The sequence below is a fragment of the Cuculus canorus genome, chromosome 1 (assembly GCF_017976375.1).
Source record: "Cuculus canorus isolate bCucCan1 chromosome 1, bCucCan1.pri, whole genome shotgun sequence".
In the NCBI taxonomy this organism is placed as follows: domain Eukaryota; kingdom Metazoa; phylum Chordata; class Aves; order Cuculiformes; family Cuculidae; genus Cuculus; species Cuculus canorus.
Window position 1 is genome coordinate 137,526,470 of NC_071401.1, and position 20,987 is coordinate 137,547,456.

The 20,987-nt window shown below is 40.7% G+C and overlaps 1 protein-coding gene across 18 annotated transcripts in view; it reads right to left on the reverse strand.

Moving 5' to 3' along the window:
• Positions 1–20,987, reverse strand: part of SOX5 (SRY-box transcription factor 5) — a 651,718-nt gene that overhangs the window by 295,535 nt on the left and 335,196 nt on the right. For 8 of the 18 annotated variants that reach the window (XM_054078814.1, XM_054078808.1, XM_054078801.1 and 5 more), the window contains exon 1: positions 3,085–3,218. The exons of 9 other annotated variants lie outside the window; for them this stretch is intronic. In XM_054078814.1, the coding sequence (XP_053934789.1) occupies positions 3,085–3,122 (38 nt within the window). In that variant the 5' untranslated portion in view covers positions 3,123–3,218. Of the gene's footprint in view, positions 1–3,084; positions 3,219–3,901; positions 3,921–20,987 lie in introns of those variants that run through there. One more of the 18 variants, XM_054078678.1, reaches the window with a different exon arrangement.

Sequence of the window (20,987 nt, forward strand, 5' to 3'; positions counted from 1 at the left end):
CGTGCAAGTAACTTCTCAGGAAAGGACAAAAACCCTCACATTTCTGGTATGGTAATTAATTATACATGCTAATTCACAAAACCTACTGCAATTTACTAGTGATGCTGAATGAATTAATTAATGTTTATTCGTCTGACACCGAGGATCATTTTCATTCCAAGTGTGTACCATAAATGCCCCCTGATAATGGCCACAGACACGAGACAAGTTCCCTTGATACAGAACCCTTCAGCTAGGGTAGCTCAAAGTTTCTGAAACGTTTGCAGTTTACTGGGACACACTAAAACATTATGGGAAAGACGACAGGGAAAAAAGAATATCTCCTGAGATACATGCAGATGCTCCGAGATCTGAACTGCAAACAACTTTGCTTGATAAATCTTTACCTCCTTGTAATTTGCTATTCAAGTTTAAAAGGGAATAACTGGCAGATGGATAGTAATAACAAAACTGAAGTCGGTCATGCAGATACAAAATGCTGGACCCCAGAGGCTGCAGAAACGTGCTCCAAGAACTGTGTTTACTGACGATCTGAGAAAATAACCTGCCATAGATGCCTAAAAAACAATCATCTGTGCATCATGCATTTATCACACACGTAAACTCTGTGAGCATGTGTGTGTCTGAGGGACCGTGCCATCTGTGTGTAAGAGAAAGTGTGTCTTCATGTCCGTTTTCTGATAAATACATGCATATTACATGGACAGTATCTATCCTGTGTATGTGTGTGTAACTATAGTCAAACACACACAATGTAAACAAATGGTAATGATTAACAGAGATATTGGTTTGTATTACCAATTTCAACTGCAGAAGGAAAATGGTAAAAAAAAAAATAAATAAAAAAATTATATGTCCCGAGGTTCATTTTTACTGCTTCCCATTTCTACTGCATGCTACTATCTGCATAGCAAAAGGAGAGCAGTGTATTGATTATTTAGCTAGAATGTTTATAAGAGCAAAGCTGGGATCTCTGAAAATGAAATGCATGCCTAAGGGGCGGGGGGGGGAGAGGAAGTGTAGAGAAGCTCATTCTATTTCTAAGGAATATGTTCTGCCCAAAATTCTTTGTTTATATATAAAATTTATATAAATATATATTTATCGTGCAGAGAGACTTTAGATCTTAAAGAAAAAAAAGTCTCCCAACAGGGAAATGAAAGGACTTAAGTCTGCTTCGCAGCGTTTACATGTACTCTGTTGCTCACAAAGTTCAAAGAATAATCAAAGTCACTTGCTTATACATGTCTATGTATCATCTTCACAAAGTATATTAAATACTTGAATGTATTAATCGTATGAACAAGGCAAATCCACGATTGCGATGTTTGATCAAATTCAACACCAGAAACAGTAACGGTTTCCTCAGATAGTTGAACTAAGTTAATTCAATGCACGTAAACAAAACCGATTTTGTTCTATCATTGCAATAATAACAAATCAAAGAGAACTGCCAAGTATTCCAAGTAAGTCTGGAAAATTAATTGTATTAAAGACTACCTTGCAGCAGTCTAACCATGCCAATTCCACTTTCTAGTAACGAAGTGTTCTAGTTGCAGAACAAGGATTGAAAGCATTAAAGTAGTTCTTTCCTGCGTTTCCCAATTTTTTCTCCGATCTTCTAATTCAAGTGTTCTTTCCTGTCCTTTTTCTGCATGCGTGTTCCTCAGCCCACTTAAAATGTTTTTATCTTGCCTTCTTTTCTATGCCTTTACTATCAAATCCAGTAGGTTTGAACGAGGAACAGCTTGACTTAGCATATTTTTAACCAGCTGGTCTAGCACCTAGCTTGTATTGCATAGTCAGATACAACCAAATGTTTATACAGGAGGTAGCTTTCACGAAGATGAGAAAAACCTAAGTAATGCCCATCCTGGCGTTCTTTTATTTACCACTTAAAAAAATGAAAGTTTGGATTGTTTACTGCAGCCTCACAAGGGACTATTAATAACCTTTAAAAATGAAGCCGGAGGGAAGAGATGCCAGATCATCAATGGACGTATGTACAAGCCCCTGAGAAAAACGCTTCAAAACCTCTCAGGAGCTTGAGATCATAAGAAATAAGGGCTGAACTCTCGCAGGTCACAAGCCGTCGCCAGTGACAGCAAAAACTTAATTCCAGGCAGGGAACGCTCCTGCTTTGGGGCAGGGGGAGACGGATGCGCCTACGTCATACCGAAACCCCACTCGTCATACCCAAACCCCGCTCTTGACACTCTGCGAGAAAGGTGACTGCCAAAACTTAAAGGCAAGAGTTTCACTTTTTTCTTTCTTTTTCCTTTCTTCTTTCTATTTTCTTTCAATTTTTTTTTTTTCTCTTTTTCAGGCAGAAGGATGTTCTCCTGACGGAGGGCCGGGATGTTAACTTGCCTAAAAATACTCGCTCCTACTGGATCAACAAAAGGTCATGTGCTCGGCGGAGCGCCTTTCCCAAGTTTGACGGGAAGGCGAGGTTGGGAAGTTAAACCCCCCGCCTCGCCAAGCGACCGGGCATCCTCCGTCGCCGGGGGAGTCCCCGGGGCGGTGCTGCCGAGAAAGGCACCTCGCTCGGTGTCAGGGCAGGGAAGGAGGGAGAGAGGGAGGGAGCGCACGGCAGCGTCGGAACAAAGCTGCGCACCGCGGGGCTCGACAGCGCGGCGAGGGGCTCCCCCCAGCCGCTCCCCGCTCGAAAGCGGAGGGGGAGGATGAAGGAGAAGGGGGACGATGATGGAGAAGGGGAAGAATGATGGAGAAGGGGGGAGGATGATGGAGAAGGGAGAAGGATGAAGGAGAAGGGAGAAGGATGAAGGAGAAGGGAGGAGGATGAAGGAGAAGGGGGGGTCCGGGGGGCAGAGCATCTCCCCATCCTGCCTCCCAGAGCCGGAGTTGCGCGCCCCGTGTGAGCAGAGCAGCCGAGCCGCGCACACACGCGTGCTCATCGAAATTAATGATTTGGGGGGGGGAAGAGGGAGACAACAAACAAGCCGCAAAACAGAACAACAAAAAAAAAAATTAAAAAAAAAAGGGGGGGGGGGGGAGAAGACATACACACACCCCCCAAGGCAAAAGACAGCGCCCCCCTCAACCCCAAAAAACTCGACTCACCTTTCAAACTCCTGAGGTAAATCAGGGTCAGTTAGCATGCTGGAAAAGCACAATTTCCCTTTGTCACAGCAGCCACCTATGGTCGCCTCCAACTGAACCTGTCAAGTGAGTCCAAACCTTCTAAACCGATTGATTTTTCTCTCTCCCTGCCTCCCTCCCTCCCTCCCCTCCCCTCCCGCTCCCTCCCTCCCTCCCGGCTCGCTCGCTCGCTCTGAGCTAGGACTCCTTGACCAGGCTCTTAAAGGGGCAGCGCTCCTCGCCGCTCCCCCCGCCGAACCGCGCACCTCTGCCCGCTCCTAACCCGCTCGCCCGCCGGCGCCACGGGAGAAGGACTCAACTCCTTCAGTGTCCTAAAAAAAAAAAAAAAAAAGAAAAACCACGGGGGAGGGGGGGAATAACCAGAAAGGAGAAAAAAAAAAAAAAGCCCGACAATCCACCTAAACCGGCGAACCAGGAGCAAATCCCCTGCGCTGAGGAAGATCAGTGGAGAAAGAAGATAAAACAAGAGCAGACTGATTAAATTGAAACAGTTATCAACTCTCGGAGTTGAAATAAGGGAAGAAAAGATTAGACACATAAAAATGTTACCAAAGGCATCTGCGCTCCGGAGAATTTTCATTCCTTTCTCTCCCCCCTCCCTCTCGCTTTCCCTCTCCCTCTTTCTCTTTGGGGAGGGGAAGAAAAAAAAAAAAAACACCCCCACCACAGCACCCGGGACAACAATCGGGCATTGTTCTGAGGGAAGAAAAGCAACTTTGACAGATTGAAATATAGCAGAGGCCCCTTCAAGGAAACCTGTAAACAACTTGTCACTCACTCTGTCGGTCTCACTGTTAGCTCTTGCTTTCCACAAAGTGCTGCGAACCGTCCTGGCAACAAACCCAAAGTTTCCTCAGCTCCAAACTCCATCAAACAGCCCTGTTGTGTGCGAGGGAAAAGGTAGCCACATGCCAAAACAGCGGGCGCGCACACGCAAGCACAAACAACAACAAAAATAAACTTTCTGTCCGTCTGCTAGGGCTTTTCTGGGTTTCTTTTTGCCTCCCCCACCCCCGGGCGAGCAAGACGAGTCCCTCCACCGTGGATCTCCCTAATTTCCCCTGCCCAGCCAGCTCCTGATAACAAGGTGGACGAAGCGCGGCTGCAAAGCCTTGGCGCAGCCTCCGCGGCGCTTCCAATTATCTAGATAAAAATCTGGGCAGGCGAGGATGGCAGGCAGGTAATAGACCTTGGACACGCGGGGACAGCCCCGCAGCCCCAGCCTCGCATCCCGGCGACGGGCGATACCGGCTCCGCTTTGCCCCGTTGAGAAAGGGGGGCATCGGCCAGAGAACCCCGCGGGGAAATTCCCGTCCGAACCCCGGGGATTAGCCGGGGCTTCGGTGGAAGCGGAGCCTCCAATGTACCGGGAGTCCGCACGGCCCGTATCCAGCCTGGCACTGAGCTCGGGGGGCAGAGAGAAAAGAGAAAAAAACTGGTCTCCTTGTTCTTTAGCACAAACATGCACCCACCAGCCCACCACCCCGTATCTATATTCCATTCTTCACAGTTCCTCAGCCCTAATTCCCTTCTCTCTCTCTTTTTTATTCCCCCCTCCTTTAATTTGCAGCTGGACAACATTAAGGGCCTTTAAAAAACACGAGGTTTTGACCCCACAACAGTCTGATTAGGGCCACTGCCCCCTCTCTTCCCCTCTTACCCCTGCCTCCCTGCGACATGGAGAAGGCAAGTTTACTTTTTGAAATATATATACGTATTCACACAGAGCGTCCATAAAATCTTTAACATTTTTATGCCCATTGGCTTAAAAAGAAAAACAAATAGAAAAGCATATTATTTTTATTACTATCTAACAGCTACACTGTTTAATTCGCTCTTTTTCCCTGTCAATGCATATGTTATAAACCAGCAGGCTCAAACAGTCAGTCCAGCGTTGGCATAAAGGCATCATCAGCTAGAAGTCTGGGATGATCATTTTAATCACGAGTGGCAAACCCACTTGCCACTTATGCACATCATCCCCTACGGCCATTAGGCCATTCACGAAACAAAACGCCAAAGCTAAGTTTGCAATGGCTCCTTCACTGCAGTTCATATAAGAGGATCTGCGAAGGCTGCCTCCAGTCTGCCTTGCACCACCACAGCGCTCAGAGCGGAGTCGCATACAATCTGTCAAGTTCTGGCATGAGGTAGATCTAATGGCTCCTCACTGTGGGGCAGGATAAACTGACTTCCTTCAGTAGCCCCTAGCAAATAATATTTTCCACAGCGGTCCATTCATAGGAGTCTGACAAAACTAGTTAATATGTACAAGGATTTTTCATTTGTTATTTAGTAGCTAGCCCTTTTAGGACAGCTATGAAGTAGACACTGAAAAGGCAGCAGATGATTAAAAAGAACAATTCCAAATACTTTCTCTTTCATCTGAGGCTCTCAAACCATGTTAAGTCTCACATTACTCCTCTGCAGGTAATAAATATAATTAGGGCCGATTCCAAAACTTTATTTGTATTGAAAAGTATCTCGCTCCACAGGGGCTCCATTCAAATCTACAAATCTCTGTGTAGAGGAGGAGGCTACTTAGTAGGAGAATTTGGCCTCAAATAAGGAAACTGAGATGCAGGCAGGCTTAGTAGCTTGCCCAAGTTGACACAGTTAGCCAACTCCAGCAAAAGGATGAGAAACAAAGGTCCCATGTATCTCACAGTCAACAACAGTCCTGACGCTGCTGAAACATGTATATTTTAACTGTTTTTTCCCACAAAGGCATGATTTTTATGTCTACTATTTGGTTAAAACATACTTCATAGATGTATTCACATTTGTAGTGCCTCTTTTCTTGGTCTTTTATTTTCCCCTTGATGCACCACTGCCCATCCACAAATGCTGTTCCTTCTCTGCCACTTCTTGCTTTGCCTCCCCGTTCTCCTCACACTTGGCCTTGGGAGATGTTTGAGGAGAGAAGCCACTCAGAAGTCCCAGACAGAGGAAAATTAAGACTACCCTTTATTCAGAAAAATTTAAACAGTTTTGGCAGAAAAGGACTACCATATTTTGACTGCACATTAGCTCCAGTCAGCTCTCTAACTTCATAACCTTTTTTTCAGCTCAGCTCTGCTCCCCAACTGCCCTTCTTCTACCATGTTCTTCCCTTGTCTGTTCACAGATATTTACCCCTTCCTATATAATTTCTTATTTGAGCTTTTTCAGGGCAATGATATATACTCCTCCAAGCTGGTATTATGCCTAGCACAATGGGACTCCTTGGTTGCCAGCTCTCAGCTAATCTCATTTTAAAACAGAGCAATTACCATCCACGTAAAGAATTAATGGAAGAGGACATTAGGTAGACTAGGAAGAAGTACAAAGAAACATAATAAAAAGGGGGGAAAAAATCCCACAAAAATATTCAGGGGACCAAACAAAGGTAATTGAGCTGAGAAGGGGAGAGGAAATGGAAGAGAGGAAAGAAATAGAGATCACTCCCCTGAACCCTTCTGCCATGAACCCTTCTTTTTCCTTACATGTGTTTATGTTTACTCTTAACCCAAAATACACTTTGTACTCAGGTACCTATACTTCTTCCCAGTTTCCTTCATTTTTCATATTCTGCAACTACTAAGCTCCCTCTCCCAGCTGATTGGGAGGAAACAGACGTGTTCAAAAAAGACAAAATAAGTTACTATTACTATTGTAATAATATTGTATTACTGTATCATTTTACTATTATTATTGGATTAATTAATGGTCTATTGTACAGACATCAGTAAAATTATGATACTAAGTTCAACTGCAGTCGCAAGGGGGAGAAAAAGCAAGTTAAACGAATGGTTTGAGGGAATCACTGAAACCTTTCTACAAATTATTTCATGTTAACTTTAAGGCTTGTTTTTTAGAAACTGCCAGGACATATCACAAAGGCTGCTTTCACATCAGAAAGAGGAAGAACTGAGGAATTGTGATAAATAACCACTGACTGAGAATGAAGAAAATTTATGTAATATGCAACTGTCCAGTTTTTCTCCTGTCCTGAAACTTTTGATTAGCAATAGCAAGCCCTGACTCCCCTTTTTTCTTAGTGGGTCGTAGCTACAAAACCTACTTGCAGCGTGGGAGATCTATGTTTGGTTCTGTCAGCTGTCTTCACAAACTGAGAATTCGGGATATAAGTTCAAATATCTTCAACTGATGAGAAAAATGAAACCTCCTCCAGCAGTTCACTGAATCGGTATTTCTCTTGCTTTGCGTCTTTTAAGGAGTGCCCCAAACAATCAAGTCCAAGTAAACCAGGACAACTTGTATTGAACTAAACAAAAAAAAGCTTTTATTTTCATTTTGTTAAGGGAAACAAAAACTCCTATCTGAATTTTTGTGCTTAACTGATTTTTTGTTGCTATTGTGCTTCTCCAGTTCAAGAGGTGAACCAAAAAAATCAATTATCCACCCATCTCAAGTTAGAAATACCAGAACTCCGGAATATTGCACAGATAAGACTCCACGGGTCTTTATACAAGCATATTGGCAGAAGGAAGACCTTAAACGAAACATTTTTATTTTTTAAAAATCATTAAATGATAGCACTTCATCCTGGTGCGTTTGGCAGATGCTGCAATACAGTAAGTAAAGGAAGGGCTGGAAAAAAGAAGAGCTTTTTGGGTTTTGTTGTTTCCACTGTTGGTTTTAATAATAGAGACCTACGAAATCCAAGGAAATGTAAGATGTTCCACAGAATGATTTACTGGAAAATTCTCACAAAAAAATATGCAAAACTCTGAAGATCCTAAATGCATTTTCTTTTTTAGGCACACATCAAAAACAACTGCAGCATTAAGAATGTATCCATAAGATTTCTAAGAAAGGGTGTTTTGGAACAGGTTTCAAGAGAGCAGAGGGAGAATAGAGTGGGGTTGATGCATTTACTATGAAGAATATCTCCCAAATAATGAGTGCTTACTTCAGAGTATGGAAATGTTTAGCTACAATGCAGTTTGGATCATATGCTTAGGAACAGATTTTTCCTTTCAGTGTGCATGCCTAGCTGCCATTTCCATTAATGGGAATTAAGTACATGTGTCAAGAGAAGTTAACTCTTAGAAATATAACTAATCTATGCTTTTTTTAAAGAATGTAAATGCCACTTCAGGCATGTTCAGTGTTGGCAAAACTGAGTGCTGAATATAGTATAGCAAAATCTGAGAAGGAGAAGGCGGTCTGGAGGACTGAAATTTCTGTGCTATTTAGAGTTTTTCAATTTACCGAATTTCTTCAAGGAAAAGTAAAACTATCTCATTTGCAAGTGGGAAGCCCTCATTTATCAGCTATTTACTTGCAATTTCAGCAGGGGCCTGCCATCTGCAACCTTCCCTGTAAAAGAGAACTGACACTATCCTTAAGAAGAAATCTGAACCTTCATCTAAAATGTGAATTCAAACTTCCCTGAGGGTCACTAAATATTACAATAAAGGTCCTAATCATTTTTTAAAAGGAGGTCGGCACTCTTTGATCCTGTCCACTCTGCGTCACCCTGGGTGAAGGAACTTCAAAATTAATACAGATGTAAATTATAATATAAAAGGGGGTTTTAGAAATAAAATAGTATATATAAACACATTTAGACTTAAATTACATATATCTTTTTGGCAAGAAGTAACTTCTAATTATGAAAATGAAAAAAAATTAGGGAGAACACACATTCCTGGTTTTGTGTTATGTCCATTCCCCCTAGTTCCTTTATTTTGGGTACAGCTTGTTTTATGATTTCTCTATACTGTCAGTTAGCTACACGGTCTCTTTACTGTTTGTCTTAATAGCCGTGTTCTGCACAGCAGCAGCTTGAAAATTAAAACCAGTACAGATTAAAAAAAAAAAAAAAGTTAGAAAATAGAGAGCATATCCATGGGTAGGAACTGTGCTTGAAATTACTTAAGAAGCTAACTGGATTTCAAATTTACAGTTCCTCGTTAAGATTCTGAACATAAAATGTTACTAAAATAGGAACCTGGTGTACCGTCCCAACCAAAGCCCACAGCCTCCCCTTACCCACTGTCCCTGTACTCTGCCTTGATCCCGATTGGGATGATTCCTTTCTGAGTGGCAGGCCTGTTTACTGTCAGTGCCCATCCAGCCTCTCGGGTGACAATGCCAGCAGGAACGTTCCTCTTCAGTGTCACTTCCAATGACTGTTATGAACATGTAAATGCCTGCCGCAATATGCCCAACAACTAACTCATTTCATACAGATAACTAATTCCCATCAAATGGAAGTAATTCCCTTCTCTCCTGGTGTGTATGCGCACATGTAGGAGTGTTTGGTAGGAATCAAGTCTTTCAAAGAGGCAACTGAAGTTCTACAGCCAAACATAAGCTTCTGAGCCTAAGTATCATAATACAACTTCAATCTATCTGTAAAAGTAGATAATAATTGTTGAGTGTGATTCCAAGTGCTCTGAAATCGAGATCTTTCTGCTTAAGCTAGAGGGCCTCTCTGCATGGCTCTCATAATTCTTGAAGGTTTTATCACCAGACTCTCCTCACTTCCCCAATAACAATTTTGTCTCTTTTTTTTTAACTCATCCACTGAATGGGGGTAATCACATTTTGTTTCTGTGTTTCTAATCTGACTGCTTTTTTCTCTATAGCCTGTCCTGTGCACCAAGGACGCTAAGTTTAAAGCAGAGTTGCTTCCACTGTCTGAAGTAAAACAAGCATCGTGCAATTAAAAGTGCCAGGTTATTTTTGAATAACCCACACCACTCGGTCCTATGTGTTTTCTGAAGGCCTTCCAGCCTTCCTCTTGTGGTCATGAGGTTTGCTCTGGTGTTTGCAATCCAAATTTTCCACGCCCACAGGTACAGCTACTGTCTGCTTTTCTTCACTAGAAGCAGTTGTCTTGTAGTGCCGTTATGATCATATGTTACTCTTTTAGCATAGGGCTAGCAGACACCTTCAGCTCAACAGCTTGAGCTCTTCTGCAGTGGGCATGATACAAATACATACAGCTCATTTTGCAGTTGCCCTGCATTTTATATACTCCATTAGGTTAGAGGAAAAGTGAGAATATATAAATTACTTCCAAATAACATTACCATTTTCTAGTCACTTTTTACTGGAAGAGCAGTGAAGGATCAGGTCTTTTGTTAGAAATATCCTCTATCTAAACCAGTTCACAGTCTGTGATGGCAATTTGACAAAGAGCACCAAAAAGTAATTCTTACATTCTGTAAATTGCTTATCTATTTTATTCCATTTTACCCTGTATAATCATAAGAATTCACGTAACTGCTATCTCATAAATGTTTCAAAATATATAGAACCTGAAACATACGGTTTGTAAATTCAGAACAAATTCGTAAATGTATTCCCTTTCTACTGTACCACACACAGATTCCCTACATGACATATACAGTCTATGATAAGATTAATACAAATTAGTGTTTATTAAATGCACTCTACTGATATTTAACTTGTTATACATGTCACTGGGAAGATTAAGCTGTAAATTAAGCAATGATTCTAATGATGTTAAATGCATCTCCATAAGAGAAGGAGTTATAAAATGTTGCTATCTTAGCCTTGCACACTGAAACAGTGAGTATGTAAAGTTATATTTCATTTATAAAGTTAGAAAAGTATACCATACCCATTCATTTACTTTAATGGTCCTCTGATGCAGTTCTATGAGTGATTTTCCACTTTTGAGTCAAAGCAAAACTAATACCATTTGATTCTGTCAAAGCAAAAAGCTGAACTCCTGCTTCCAACACACAGACTCCAATTCAGCCACTATTACAAAGAAATAAATATGTAAGCGTGGTATAAAACAGACCAATGGCTTGTTGTTATTGCTATTTCTATGGAGTCTTAACTCTTGCTTCCCATCTCTTATTACATGAGACAGCTAGAGGCTAGAAACATTGCTGGGGTAGTATACTGAAGGTCCCTGGGGATGCTTCTGCACCTTGTACAGGGAAAAAACTGAAAAAATGCTGCTACAGTATTCTGAAACATAAGCATGGGAAAATCAGAATGTCTAGGGACACTCTTCAAAAGCCCTAATACAATCCAGATACAGGGTTGAGAACCTTCTACTACCACTTAGCTTGTAAACCAGACATATCTCCAACAGTTACCATTGAGGTATATGAGAATATAAAAAAAAAAAATCAGAAAGGAGATACAAAAAACCCACAGCAAACCAAACTGTAGTGAAATAGTCATTAAGATTAAAACAGAAATAATTTTCTCAGGAATGTTTATCAAAGAAAATTTATGTCATAAATTTTCCTCTGCCTGGAGAGGACCCAAAGCTTAGTGTCTCTTCTCTTGCCATATAAGATTGTACTGAATCCAGACTGAACATTTGGTCACTCGCTTTTCCCCTTAAATAACACTTTCTATTCTGATGTGGCTTTTGTTTTGTTTTACATAATTTAATTTCTCTTTCTTTGTTGATGCATTTTCCTTTTGTCATTATTTCAGAGCTGTGTAAAAGTAATTAGTGACACAATGCCAAGGACTGAACCTCACAAGCAACCTAAATATTTTGATTCACTGAGAATGCAGCCCATAATTTACAAAGTGCCTGACCTCTGTCCAATAAATAAAATAAAATAAATTAGATAACTTCTGCATGTTAGCAGCCTGAGGCATATGCAGAAAAAATGTAAAAATGCAGAAACAGTGAATGTCACCAAATCAGATATCAGAGATACTCTTTTGACACTTCTTCAAGAAACACGATCACACTGGTACATACCTTTTTAGCATTTGACCCCACGGGATCAATCCCGTCAACCATCTCTCCTGGTATTTGCATGTAGCCGCTGCCCTTTCTTGAGAGCAATGTGGTTCAAAAACTGGGCAAAGATTTCACATGTGAGAATGTCACAGGTGAACCTTGTTTTCTAATGAATTCTGAGCTAGCAATAGAATGGCAGCAGGTATCTCCAGAAGTGGAAATTGAGTGGAAAATAAAAGGCGACAGAGACACTTACCTTTTTTTTTTTCCTTAACTGTCTTTTTTTTTTTTTTCCTTTTTCAACTTCCCGTAAATTTCTCAGAGGGGTCCCAATACTGTAGTCAAAGTTAAAACCTTCTTTGCACAGTCAGGACAGGCCTTTGGCACAAAAGCAACTATAAAGAGATAAAGAGCTTTGCAACTACAATCTCAAAAATTATTGTGAGCCATGACACATGGGGCCACTAAAAGAGGCCCATGACGTTATCAGGGATTAATGTATAATTGCATGAAAAAGATGTATGTCATTTCATAAAAGAAAATTTTCTTATGGTAGTTTGAAAAATCACGACAGAATTTAAGCGAGACCTCTTCCTCAAGAAACACAGAAACTATAGCTTGCTTCAAAACAGGAGACAGTTCTTTACTATATTATGTACTAGAGTTTCAAAGCAAGGTGGGCTTAGACCAGACAAGAGCTCTATAAGGAGTGAGAGGGAAGTTTATTCCTGTCCCTCATCTCCTGGTGCTTCCTATAACTCTGTCATACGCGTTACTTCATACAACATTGGCCTAAGCATAAAGTGGCTTCAAATATAAATTAAATCAAATTTTATAAGACAGAAAAAAATCAATACATGAATAAGAAACCAGCAAGTACATGGACAAGTTTGTTACCATGAAGTACTGTCCAAGAGGCACTATGCCACCTGTACCTGTTGCTGGTAAGGCCATAACTTGAATACTGTGTCCAGTTTTGGGATCCTCACTACAAGAAAGACACTGAGCTTCTGGAGCGTGGGCAAAGAAGGGCAACAAAGCTGATGAAAGGTGTGGAGCACAAGTCTTATGAGGAGCAGCTGAGGCAGCTGGGGTTGTTTAGTCTGGAGAAGAGGAGGCTGAGGGGAGACCTTATCACTCTTTACAACTACCTGAAGGGATGTTGTAGTGAGGCACACATTGGTCCCTTCTCCCAAGTAACAAGCAATAGGACAAGAGGAAATGGCCTTAAGTTGCATGAGGGGAGGTATAGACTAGATATGAGGAAAAAATTACTTCACCAAAAGGGTTGTCAAGAATTGGAACAGGCTGTCTAGGGAAGTGGTTGGGTCACCATCCCTGGAGGTATTTACAAGATGTGCAGAAGTGGTGCTTAGGGACATGGTGGTGAACTTGGCAGTGTTAGGTTAATGACTGGACTTGATCTTAAAGGTGTTTTCCAACCTAAATGATTCTACGAGTCTAACATCCCTCTGAGAACCACAGCTGACTGGTGCCTAGCCACCCTTATTCAGAACTCATGGCTACACAGGCCAAGTTGGACAGACACAGCCTGACATGTTATAGAATCGCAACTGTCAGAGGTGTGGTCTGCAATGTCGGGGGGACAGCAATGTTTTTCATGGCTAACTCCAAAATCTTGTACTTTGAAATGTAGGGCAGAGATAAACATGTAAGTATCTTATTTTACTTCTCTGACATGGAAGTACTCTTGGAATCTGGACCAAAAGTGAATTACAAGTTGTTTCCTATTTTGTATTTGTTATTTTGCATTTGACTGAATGATAACTTGTTCTTGCCATAACTGAAAAAGTAAAAAGGAGGAACTGATCGTCTTTTCTTTTATTTCATAAACTTCTAATTTTATTATTAATCTTTCTTCTAAAAACTCTCTTAGCTTTTCATTCATACAGAAGTCTATTCGGTATGAAAATTTGCACTGCTTCTCTTTGAATTTCTTCTGGTTCTGATATATACATTGTTCAGGTAGTCTAACCCATAAAGAAATCAGTATTGCAGGAAAATGCTTGCTACTGACACATGCCGCTCTACTATTTTCAGCATTATTTCTTATTTCGTTTTCAACAGCTGAATCTTGTCTTTGGATCACTCCACCTAATATGATTAAGCGTTTCAGAAGGAAACACTGTTTAGCTTCTTTTCCCCTCTCAAGTGATCTGAGTTATGCTAGAATAGAGTAGTCGGCATCATCACATCCATTTTTTTCAGTCCAACATGCAATATTCTGCATTTGGAGAGCCATCCTGCACATCTTCCTGTAGAGAGTCCTCTACTATCTTCCCCAGCCCTGACTTGAATGATTCTGCCTCAGATGGAAATATTTCTGTATCACTGGGCAGGGTAATTTTCAATTCACTTATATATCTATATATCCGAAATGCCATCTACAACATTTAGACTTTGGATACCCCTGTGGTAGTTTTCCTACACCAAACACCAATAATACACTTTTAGTTTTGTCTTCTGTCCCTCTGAAGACTATCCAATTTTTGAAAGTACTCCTATCACTTTTATAATTGTCACTTGTGAAGGTCTTTTTCAAAAACTTTCTTTAAAGGAATAAAAAAAAATCTGATCATTGTCTTTTACTATTTGTTGACAAGCTCAAGGGATTATCATTAGACATCATTTTTCTTTACAAAAGCTATCCTGATGGATAGCTTTAGGAACACAATACTCATCTATATGTCTCCTAATTTTATTTTTTATTACTATCTCAACCAATTTATCAAGTAAGGAAAGAAAATTCATTAGACTAATTCTCAGCATCAATTCTACTCTTCAATTAAAGGGAAGCAGAAAGATTGCTTTCTCCAACCTTACAGGTTAGAAGCCAATATTAAAGAGAAGACTACATATTAAGTTAGCAGCCCTATTTGAGCTTACCATCAATTTCCAGCAGCACATTTTGACATGTCTAACTTTACCTGGTACTCTGTTGCTCTTCATTTGATGGGTTTAGCACCTACTTTTCCTTCACTTTTTTCTTTGACAGTATCTAATCCTTAATATTGCAAAAGAATTGCTACAGGTTAGATTTCCCTCTTAAGTCTTCTGTAAAAGAATATGACGAGGAAATAATTTGATTTCTCAGCAAACCCGTTATCCTCCTTACCTAGAATTCTGTGTTAAAATACTAAGGGAAAAAACTCCTCAACTGCTATTCTGTATAACTGAGGGAAACTGCTATTCTATATAACTGAGGGAAAAATTATTAACAAACTTGATGCAAAGAGCCTTTTAGAAAATATCTGAATTTACCCCTTGTAATTTCATCAGACCAACCCATCTTCAAGACACTATACTTGTTTTGGATGGGGTTATCTTGCATTTCTGCCTAGCAATAATCATTACATCCTCCAGTTTTAAGCCACGTTTATTTAAATAGCACACTTCCTTCTCTGATACTGCATGCTGGGCAATGCAAACCAAGTATTTCAGCAACTTGGAATCAAGACCATTCCCCAGAATTGGTAAACCCTCAGGAGTTGATAAGCTTTTACTGTACATTGATTTACTAAGGGAACCTATAAAATCACAGTCTGTCTTTGTCGAGAGAGGTACGAAATGTCATAATCTCTTTAAAGTGGAGAAGGAACTATAGCTTTCTGTACCAGGCAGCTGGGCCAGGCATTTTGTGAGATTAAGCCACCATGAAAGAGTTTTGAGTCTCTGCACATGGTTGAAGTAGCCCATATCAGGAATAGATAGTATTTTTTTTTTTTTAATAATGATCCAATTGCCATCACTTACAAGTCTGATTACAGAGTTTTGTGTGACTATTCTGCAAAGCTTGCATTATTTTCATACACAGGAGAGAAAGCACAAGAAACCAGGATGGAAATGTCTCAACATTAATCAAAACCTGACAGATTACTTTTTTTCTTTTAAAAACTAAATATTTCTTAAAAACCTTGGGAAGTATTTGCTTGCATTAGAATTTTAGCTGCAAAGACTGCTTTCATTGTTGGTAAGTATACATAGTCTCCCTACCACTCTTTCTGGTATCTATACAGGACCTGTAATGGGACCTATCCCTAACATATAGGGTATTCAACAAAAAAACTTAGTACTGTATTTTTAAAGGTTTCTACACACAAAATCTGTGAACCATGATGGTTGTTCATATGTGAATAGTCAACTATTAACACATCACAGTGAGTATAACACATGGAGAGGACTACAGCGAGCAACCCTCTTAGACTGTTGTCTGTTAGACTATTCAGATCTGCAGATTAACGAACACCAGGAATAACAGAAAGGAGACTCAACTCCATCTACATGGGCAGTACAGAGGCAACAGACCCATTACATGTGTTTAACTGGATCTCACATCATGTGGACAGTGAATCCCATGATCTTTGGCACATTAGCCTGATTGCACATAGTCATTCTGCATAAACCAGGAGCACCTGTCTAGGATTTTCAGATATTCAGCATCTGTTGCTGAAGAGTCAGATGTTGCCGAGCCATTTCTGCCTGTCCAAAAATCTCATAGATCATTGCACAAAGCAATAAGGCAGTAGATTATTACTGAAAGCCATAGCACGTTGCCCAATTCTTTACAGTTGGTATCTCTAGAGAAGCTTTCAGGAGTACCACATTCACCAAGTCAATTATGATATGGACGACAATGCCTTAGCAACACATGCAGGTTTTGTGGCATCATTCTAAACTGGAAATAGACACTAACCATTTCCATTCCCCATACCAGTGAGTAAAAGTTTCCTCATGTTCAGACTACGGACAGTTCTCGCTTCTGTGGATCTAAAATACATGTATATTATTTGAGGTCATCTCCCTAACAGTGTGATCATACTGCTTTATTCACAGGTAATCACAGTGTGATTGTTTGTTCAGTATTTAAATACACCAAGCTGAATGAAGTTTTCACAGAAAGCAGTCAGTTTGGGTACTGTGATCCATTTCAAACAGAAAAATACAAACATAACACAAATCATTGCCTTTATGAATATAAAGAATCTATAAAGTCGTCACTAGGTGGGTCCATAGCAATGGATTAGACTTTGAGAGATGTCACATGCAAAACATTAATGCTTAAAACAGATACAGTACAGACCAAAAGAGAGTCTGGAAACAGGAGATCAGAGTGGAATAGATTCTTTCCCTCAGCTGCAAAGCCATCAGGCGTTAAAACCAAAGGGCTGAGGGGCTGTATTTTGGACTGTCTGCCCATTCTTGTAGATTTGTTAGGAAAAGTATAATTCAGATTGTAACAGAAGTTACTTATGTTTTTGGGGCAAGCAAGTCCACATGATTGCATAAAAGCGGTATTTCTCCCTTCTATAGGAATAAGGTTGAAGATGAAGAAGGTATTTTCACAGACCCAAATCTCTGCATCCTCAAGCCAAAGGAAGAATGTTCCAAATTCATCCTTAAAAGCGTTTATTTGGGTCAGTGAGTGGAAAGGAAAGTGTCATTTCTTAAATTACTTTCCTCTTCAACTGCCATAAGAGGCGGGTGTGGGTTCCAGGCAGAAAACCCATTATTTTTGATCTGGTCACATTTATTCAGATCTAGCCAGACTTTAGCCAAGCAGGAAACTGCCTCAGCGTGGCCACCATGACAGCAAGGAAGGAAAAACAGGTATTTTCTTATTTCATCTAAGCAGAAGTTCCTATCAGAATACAAAAATGATGGAAAACGTGGGTGGATTATTTGGTTCCAGCTGGCTCTACATCACACAGTGAGAAAATGCCACGATCTTTGACAGGTTCATATTAGCAAAAATCAAGCAAAAGATTATGGGAAAGCTTCCCATTCCATTATCAAATAATTTGGGGGAGGGAGAAGGATGGGAGACTAGCAGTTTTTCTTTCTAAGCTTTCAGGAACTGTCTATTTTTATGACCCTTTTAGTGTTGAAAGCATTGTCTGAAATAAGGACTTGCCTCAAAGAATGTGAAAGCAAACCTATCGTTACACTATTCAGAAAATGTAAAGCAGGAAGAAATGAACCATTTCATCTGGTGGAGCTGCTACGTAGCAGGTCTAATTCACTGACTGGTGATAGGTGCCTGGGTCCGGGGGGGCACTGCCAGTCTTGACTGCCCCTGCCCACCCTTCGGGGCTCCCCTGACACTGTCCACATCCCAGGACCCCAGTTCTGCCCTCTGGGGCCATCAGCCCTTGCCCCAGTGGTGCTGCAGCAGGGCTGCACACAGGCTCCCAGCTCCCCACAGCTCTGCCCTGCCCTACCTGCCATGGGTCCACATCCTGGCCTGGCCTCAGCCTGGACCTGTGGAGGTGCCCCATGGCTGTGGCATGGCCACTCCAGTGCTCCCAGCTACCCTGCTCCTGGCTGCCCAGCCCCCAGGGAGCTGCTAGCCTCTGCTGGCACCCTGATGAGAAGCTCTACAACATCACCCTCCTGTAACACAACCAATAACCGAGTGCCAGTAACAAAACCTGCCCAATAATCTCCAGTACCTAAACCTAATAAAAAACAGCAACACAAGCACCTTCCCTACAGAGACAAGAGTGGGACCACACCATTCATACGTGAACACCCTGCTCCCTGTTACACATATAAGCTGTCTATATACTGTATAGAATTACGTGCCTTAAAAACTAGACAGAGACTTATCCACGGCAGTCAATAAGAAAGCAGTGGAGACAGTATTTAAATAATATCTCCTACTAGTGTTTGAATTAACTTCTACCGAGAGACCACTCCTTGCCCTCGGGCCCCACAATTCAACCAAATTTTCTACCTTTGCATCCTCCCAGGCCATTGCTTTCAGGAGGAGAGAAGGTACCACCTAGTTCCTCTGAACATCGTCAGAGGAGGAGAAAGGGAGGGTAGTGCCTACAGCTCTCTGTGCCTCACACATCTAACAGTTCAATGATTAAGAATGACTGACTTCACTGGGAAATGGAGAAGCTGGGGCCAGCCCTCCTCTGTCTAAAGGCTACAAATTCACACCCTGCTGTTCCTGAAGACTTACTCCAACTGCCAGGTATTAAAGCTGCAACTACCAACAAGTCAAATGCAGTAAGGCTCTCTAGAAGCCACTACAAGATGCAAAAAAATGGCTTTGACGATAAAGTTAAGTAGCACAGTGACGACCCACTAGCACAGCAAATAAGGTATGCAGCTGAGAAAATGGTCCTCCAGCTTCCAGACTACCTTCTATGGCCTCTTCCTTCAATTTACATTAAATGGCCATGGATGAAGTATTAAAATTGTTTCATTGCCTAATTCATTAAGTCAGGAGATAAATCTATCTCTACAGCCAAATTAGTTTTCTATTCTTTCTGGCCAGTTTGAACATTTCATTAAAAGCATTACAGATCACAGCTAGTCCCAGACTTTCTCACATTCTGGTGGTTGGGTCACTCTCCTCAAAGGTGGGAAATGTACATCTGGCCCCCTGCTTTGGCAAGAGGAAAGACTAACCCCCATAGAGCAGCATTTAATTTGTGGATCTGGAGAGATGTCCAATGAAGATACTTGCCATACTGCTCATTTCTACCAAAACAGCAGCACTTCTGAGTCCACTTTATTTTAAGTGAAGGATCTCATGCAGTTGGGAAGTTTTGACACAATCAGGGTAGACAGGAGCTAAGAAGAGGTTCTTGGGATCACGAGATTTCATTTAGGCACTTAAGCTCTGTCAGTGTTCACTTCAAACACTTGCAGATCTGAGCCTAAGTGCAGCTCCAATTAAAGAGAACAAGATATTTCCTATGTTAAGAAAATTGATGTGGTTGGAATAAAACTCCCAGACAGGAAAGAGGCTGGAAATACATGTAAACTCAAGAGTTTGAACCTGGTATTTAGCAATCACTTGGAATTAGTGATTTGTTTCCTAAAACCACATTTTTGCTACAACTTTAGTATCTGCTCAAGGCCATGCAAATGTTCAAAGAGTGGCAACAGTTAGTTTTTGTTAAGTATTGCTGTCAAACTGCACGAGGATATATGCAGAACTCATCACATGGTTTCTTCAGTACAGTTAAACAACGCACTCAGCCAAGACAACATAAGATAGCAGCACTGTGGTATGAGCTAAGTACTATTCTATCATCAGGACACTCTCTCAAACGAACACTCTAAAGACACTTAAGTAATTTTGGAGTAATTTCAACTATAAAATTAACCCTATTTTCAGCATGCATCACCAAAAAATATATATCATGTAATCTGTACATACAGAAAACTTAGTTGAGGTAAAGATGAGCTGCCTAATCGTTTGAAAAGGTGAATTTAGGGTAGGAATGCCCCAGTTTATAATGGCAGTGCTGGTCCAGCTCCTTTCAGATATTTAAGGTCTTGTCAACTCTATGATTAAGTATTCCAGCTCTAAAAAAAAGTTAGTATCTCTTTTGTGGGGCTTCCAAGAGAATCAGCTAGTTAATGTTTTAGTTTACAGTGCTCTCAAAACACAAAATACTGTGTAAGTGCACAGAATTGCTAAAAGATCTCATAGTAAATCTGGAATTTTCCTTTGGTGAAATGGTTGTCTCAACAGCCATGATTTCTCCCGCTGAGACGCTACTTTCTTTGAATCACTACTAGTATGCTATTAACTTCTCTAATAGATGGCAAGGATTTGTGGAAAGCAAGACAAAAGTTCAGAATAGAGGTGGATCTCAGTAGGGCTATATTCCACAGCTTTGTCTGGAGTCCTCTCATCAATCATCTGTTACTAAAAAGGCAGAGGTGATACAAGGGATGGAATACTACTTACTGGATGACCTGGAAGTGTTGTGAACATTCATTTGAGGAAAACTCAATGTTTGCTCATACTTAGTTTGTGTTTTTTTGGATTTATGGCTGTTCTGAAGAGATGAGGTTAATAGTAGTGGCTGTTGTAGCTGATAGGCTGTTTGTGGGGGTATTTGGATATTATTCAGTGGAGGATTTTGCTTTATATGCACGTCAAATATCCAAGATCTTGAGTAATGTTGATAAAACAGAAAAACCTTTATTGCAGATCTGATATATTTCATGTTAATAATGCTAGAAAAAAGCTTCTTATCTCATATTGTATACTATTTTCTTCTAATTAAGCCTGAAAAAAAGAAAAGTAGAGAAGAAGGCAAAAAGACGAACAAAACTCATAACTTTTTAAGTTCTTCAAAAAGGTTCTGTTCAAACAGCAGTTCAAAGTATAGTCTGG